At 43.8% G+C, this 6,000-nt stretch overlaps 1 protein-coding gene across 1 annotated transcript in view; it reads left to right on the top strand.

Annotated features, from left to right (window-relative positions):
* Nucleotides 1-531: 531 nt before the first annotated feature.
* The window catches only part of ABCC8 (ATP binding cassette subfamily C member 8), a 73,176-nt gene continuing 67,707 nt past the window's right edge, over nucleotides 532-6,000 (top strand). Inside the window, exons 1-3 of the mRNA XM_030240026.2 lie at nucleotides 532-735; nucleotides 2,011-2,152; nucleotides 4,074-4,195. Coding sequence (XP_030095886.1) covers nucleotides 540-735; nucleotides 2,011-2,152; nucleotides 4,074-4,195 — 460 coding nt within the window. The 5' untranslated portion in view covers nucleotides 532-539. The remainder of the gene's footprint in view (nucleotides 736-2,010; nucleotides 2,153-4,073; nucleotides 4,196-6,000) is intronic.

The raw sequence follows: 6,000 nt of genomic DNA, 5'->3' as shown, positions 1-6,000 counted from the left end.
GAGGTAGTCTTGGTGGAGGGGGAAAAAGTTAGGGTTTAACAAATTTTAGGGGTAAAAAATGATAAGGCACAAACACAACAGCTGTTCAGGATATAATGTTGAAGTCTCCTTTGAGAGGAGGGTATGGCTGAATCCGTGACTTAATCTAATAATATCTTTACCAAAGTCGAGAAAAAAGCAAAAGCTGACAAGGTCGAAAGAACACACTTTCCGTAATCTGTAATTCCTGTCATCACTAATTTAGCGTTGGATGTTTAATGTTCTGTCATATTAACGATGCATAAACCACTCAATATCGTGTCCCGAGAGCCGTGGAACACGGGTCTGGTGCTCTGGGGTACCGAGGGCTGGCGCGCCCGCATCGGTCCCAGCCGCGTCCCCGCCGAGCGCTCCCGCAGCGCCCCGCTCGGGGCTGTTCGGGGGCGGTGCCGGGGCGGGGCAGCGCCGGGGCGGGCGGAGCGCGGGGCCGGGGCCGCGGCCGGGGCCGCCGCCGCTCCCGGCAGGTGCGGGCAGAGCCGCGGCCGCGCCGGCCCCGCCTGATGTGCGCGGAGGCGGAGGCGGCGCCCGGCTGCGCGCAGGGTCCCGCCATGGCCCTGGCGTTCTGCGGCGACGAGGGCAACTCCACCGCCTACAACGTGGACCACGGCGTGCTCAATAACGGCTGCTTCGTGGATGCGCTCAACGTGGTGCCGCACGTCTTCTTGCTCTTCATCACCTTCCCCATCCTCTTCATCGGTGGGTGCCTGTGCCTCTCCTATTTGCCGCCCTTTTCCTTCTGCCTCTCTGCCCCCGGTGCTGCTTTGCCGTGTCCCCCCGCCCGGCTTTGTCTCGCCGTGGGTTTCCCTCCCCCGCGCGTGTGCCGCGTTTCCCCCCGCCCGCCCGGCCGTCCCTTGCCGTATCCCCCAGCCTGGCCCTGCCCCCGTGCCGCGCGGGGAGGCTGCGCCGCTGTTGGGATGCGGTGCGAGCTGCGGGATGCTCCGGCGGCCCCCTCTCCTCGGGCAGCCCCCGCACCGCCCGCTGTCCGCCCGGGCAGCAGGACCCGTCTCCGTCTGTCGGGGCAGCCCCGCAGGTGAAATCCCTTGCGCAGGCAGGGCAGGAACGGGTGATGCTGGAAGGAACCGCAGGATTTGCTCTGCCGGTGTAGGGCAAGGAGCAAAAATAAATGCGCTATTAAAGCCCAGGAAACCTGACAAGTAAGTGTTGCGTTATGAAATATTAGTCCCAGCCATTACTGCGGGGTCACAGCCGCCTGGCAGCCCCCCTTCATTACAGGTCCTGCCCCGCTGGCTTCTGCGGTACCTGGGGCGGGTGCGATTTAATGTCACAAGCCCGGCGGGGCCGGTAGGTGGCCCGGTGGTTCAGCGCACGGGGCTCTCACTGCTCCGGATAGCCTCGTCCAAAGCCTGGATCGGCCCGCGGAGAGCCACGGCACGGGTTGGAGTAACACTCGCTCCTGGGGATGGGAGAAGGTCCAGTGGGGAAATAGCAGCCAGCGCGACTGTGAAAACGGGGTCAGCTGCTTAGGGTTCCCTGCGTTTATCTGGAATCTCTCAGTATTGCTAATTTTTAGCAAGATAAAGCTTCACACCTCATCCTTTTTTGTTTTGTTTTGTTGGGGTTTGTTTCTTACTTTTTAAAATAATTAAAGGGAAAAGAAGTAGTGCATTTATTAGTGTGACTGCGTGTATTTGTCAGAACGTTAATTTGCTGTTCATTTAAGCTGTGAATAGATTTGAGAAATGTTTAGTGCATGTAATTACTTGATAGTAAGTTGCTAGAAGTATAGGAATTTAAGTCTGTGTCCTGTGTGAATTATTGATTTTATTCCATATGAAGTGAGATAGTGAGAGCATAGTTCTGATAATATTCAAACGCATGTGTGTTTAACACAGCTGTCTCAATATTGATATGCAAGGTTGTTACATACATGGTTTGGAGTGTTTTCTAAGTGGGAACTTTGTGTGACACTCTTGTTGAGAAAGCTCTCTATAATTCTCTTTTCTCTTTTAGGATGGGGAAGTCAGAGTTCCAAAGTACATATACATCATAGCACATGGCTCCATTTTCCTGGCCACAATTTACGCTGGATACTGACTTTTATCCTCTTGTTTGTGCTGGTGTGTGAAATTGCAGAGGGCATAGTGTCTGATGGGTAAGTGCTTGTCTGCCTTCTCCAGGTAGCACTGAGCAGTTTAAAGGTTTCAGGGTAGATATTTCCTCCTTGTCTGAGTTCTCAGCTAAATGATATTCCTTGTGGTTATGAATGTATAATCTGTTTTCTTAGTGATTAACCTACCAACCTTGTATCAGAAATTCCACAGACCTTGCCAAGTGATGTACACAGGCACAACTGACCTTAATCATTTTTAGTTCAGCTTAATGACACTATCTTTCCAAAGAGTAATCATAGATAAATCCTAATGATTCAAGCAGATGGTGACATTTTCATTATATATTTTATGTCCAAAGACCCAATCCCACAGTTGTTACTTAGGAGGAGCTCCCATGTGCACAGTAGGTCACACCATTCACCCCCAAACTGAGTTCATCTAAATAAGAGGAATGAATCTGTTTGGCTTAAGTCAAACCCACAGGGTTTCTTCTGATGACTGTGCACTATATCTCCTATGTTACCTGGAGCAGAGCAGCTGATATTATGTGAGCATGAACCATAATATGTTATTCAGCTGAGGTTGTCACTAAACAGAAATCTGTGGAAAAAGATTATTCCAAGTGAAACAAGTGATACAGGAGAGTGATTTATTATGAAAACAGCTAATTATATAACAATGAATATGATCTTTCCATATGAAAACAGGCATGATTTTTCATAATAATTTTGAATTTGAACGCAAGGATTATGAAATGGAAGCTCCTAATTAAATAAGGAAAAAACTCCCTGATTAGCCATCTATAGAACAAGGATCCACCAACCAGTGTGAAATACACTGCACACTTCTGGTGTAGAAAATGATATCATCATTATTATTTTAACTTCTCTTAAACATATATAAATAGGATGTTTCTTGCTGCCAGTTTTTTTTTTTAAAGGATTTTTTCTCTTGCTTATTCAGAGTTATCAGGGTGTGGGATGCTCAGAGCAAAATCTCCTGCTTTGAGTTTTCTCCATTATTTTTTCTCGTTAGCAATGCCTCTCATTATGTTTATTTGCTACTTAACTTGACTCAGAACACTGCTGTTAAGTAATAGGTGTCACCTGATGAGAATCAAAGCTCAGAGCTCTGCTGGGGGAGTGCCAACCCACAGTCGTGCTTCCCAGCGCTCAGCAGGCTGGTGAGGGCTCCAGTGAATAGAAGAGAGTTTTGAGACTCATCAGCTTTCTAAGAACCAAAATGGATCCTGCTGGTGAGTCCTTTTGGCAGCAACTGGGTGCAAAAGGCTTTGGCATCTCAGCAACAGAAGCGGCCTATTGGAGGTACAGTTATATAGGGGAATTCCAGCAACTGTGAAATAAGTAGATTTTAAAAAGCCTCCCACTGCTGCAGTGTTACCTACTGAAGCTTAGGCTGTCTGAAGAAATCTGTTCTTGTTGGGCTTTTTTTTGTCTTTGCTGAGAATTCAGCCATGGTGTACAAAATCTCCTGGCATTACTAGGAATTTCAGAGGATCTTTTCTCATTTTGCTGTATTGACATTCCTTCTTTTAAACTGAAAGAAATTAAACACTTGCCCAAAATGCTTCTGTAGAAAATCTTGAACTGTGCTGTCAGTTGGTCTTATCTGCATATTTTGATGGACAGCTCCCAAACTAGTTTAGCTTAAATTAACTTTTCTCATTTTGGAGATGAGCTGCTTGTCCTAATTTAAACAAGTGTTCCAATTGATTTCAGTAGAAAATAGGAGTACACACCTTTCATTTTCAGCACAGGGGAGGAATTTGAAACCCAACTGTGTGATTTAGGAGCAAAAATTCAATTAAAGCTTGGAGGGGTTTGCATCCATAACTCATTCTAGAAAATCTTACATCAGAGCAAGGTACAGTTCATGAATTAAAAGGGAAACATTTAAATAGCTGAGAGGTTTGACTTTAACAGATATTTTTTTCTTTTGAAGGGTTTCCGAATCCCGCCACTTACACCTGTACATGCCGGCTGGAATGGCATTCCTGGCAGCCATCACATCAGTTGTTTATTACCACAATATTGAAACATCCAACTTCCCCAAACTCTTAATAGGTATGTCTCAAAATCTATGCACCTGGAAGCATGGCTGTGGTGCTTTGTGTCTTTTTCCTTAGTGACAGGTCACTGCAGTCTTCTATGACCCAAGATCCCCTCTATGTATGCTCAAACATTTCATTCCTTTTAATGCTTTTAACTTCTAATAATAGTCTGTGTAATGTTCTCAGGGATTCAATGAGCCAAAGTCTTCTCTAGGAAAAACTGCTTTTGTGGGAAAAGAAGCATGGGAAATTGTTAACTAAATCAAAACACCCTTGTCAGCCTGTTGTGTGGAAACGTGATGCAAGAGTGAAGAAATCTTTGTGTGCGTGGTCTGTTGAAATATGCAAGGAGCTAAGGAATGACATCCCTGACTTTCAGTTATGAATATATTACTCTGCCTGATGGCTCTTGTTTCATGTTCCTAAAACTCTCTTTGAAAACTGCTTTAAGGCCTTTTGAATGGAAAGTGCTATGAATGAGAACTACCTAGCCTACTCTGTATTTTGCCATATTGTGAGTAAGCTGTAACTGTAGAAAATCCACTGCTGCTGGTGGTCACATGCAGTTGTTCATGTGTTCTCATCTGTTTAAGTAGACTGCAGTCTGGGGACATCTACATGGTTAGTCACATCCTGTTACCTTAAGTTATTTCTTTGGTTCTGGCTCATCAAATTTTGTTTGAGCTGGATTTCTGTATCAATAGATTCTGCTAAAGTTTGTCTTGTGTCATTGTAGCTCTGTGTATCAAAGTTTTGTTCTAGTTTTTGTCAGATGGGGAAAAGTCAGTAATAACTAGATTTGAGAAAGCTTTTAAATATTGATGATTATTTTAATCTACATGTTGGGGTAAGTGAGAGTCCTGTTCTGCAGAAATAGGCTGTTACTCCTGGAAAAAAAAAGTCCTCTCCAAAGACTTAGATTTCTATCCAGGCTTAGCAACCTTTATGTTTTCTCATTTAGGACTGCTTTTCTTCCTGTACGTTTATTTTAAATAGGATCTTTTTTATCTTTTAAGAACAGGTGAGGTCATTTTGTTGCCTTTTAAATAAGTCAACAGAGTATTTTTAATGCTTTCTCACAGGAAGTCATTATGCCTCAGGAAGCATTGCTAGCCTGCTACAGTTGCCTGTAAAGCAAGCAGTGATTTTTGTGGTTTTGTTTTTTAGGTTGTTTTGTTGTTTGGGCTTTTTGTTGTTATTTCAGATGTATAATACAATGTTAAATAATTTAGTGTCACAGCCACATTCCTGCTGTTAAGTCTTTGAGAAGGCTAGCAAAGTTACAGCTGGTAGTTGATTACCCATTTTTGCATAATTCCTGCTCAGTAGAGATTTCTTTTTTATGATAATGTTTTTCAGTTATTAGAGTGCTGATAAACTCTGGACAATACTTGAATACTAAAAAGTTGTACCAACGAATACTGACACTTACTTAAGTATTATGGATGAATTTTAATTTTGCAACAATTTTCAAGGAATAGACTCTCTCACAAAATCCGGTCCTAATAGCTCTTAGGCAAAAAAGAAAATCAGACCATCACAGTCTCTCCCACTTAGTGTGTCTGAATTTGAATTTTAGTCCAAAATCCTCGCAAGCTGATGGTCTTTGGTTTTTATTTTATATTTTGTTTTGTTTTTCTTTTATTTGTCCTAAGACAGATGTTTCTGGAAATCTCTATGCTTTGTTCTTAACTGCACAAACTGGGAGGGTTGTTACTTGTCTTTCAGTCTTAATTGCAACTACTCAGTATTGACATCTGGGACGAGGCAATGAGCACTTCATGGAAATAAGCCCAGTATGGATAGTTAAATTATATC

This window comes from Serinus canaria, chromosome 5, assembly GCF_022539315.1.
Source record: "Serinus canaria isolate serCan28SL12 chromosome 5, serCan2020, whole genome shotgun sequence".
Taxonomy (NCBI): domain Eukaryota; kingdom Metazoa; phylum Chordata; class Aves; order Passeriformes; family Fringillidae; genus Serinus; species Serinus canaria.
Note: the sequence above shows the minus strand (reverse complement) of the source record. Positions and strands in the feature narration are given on the sequence as shown.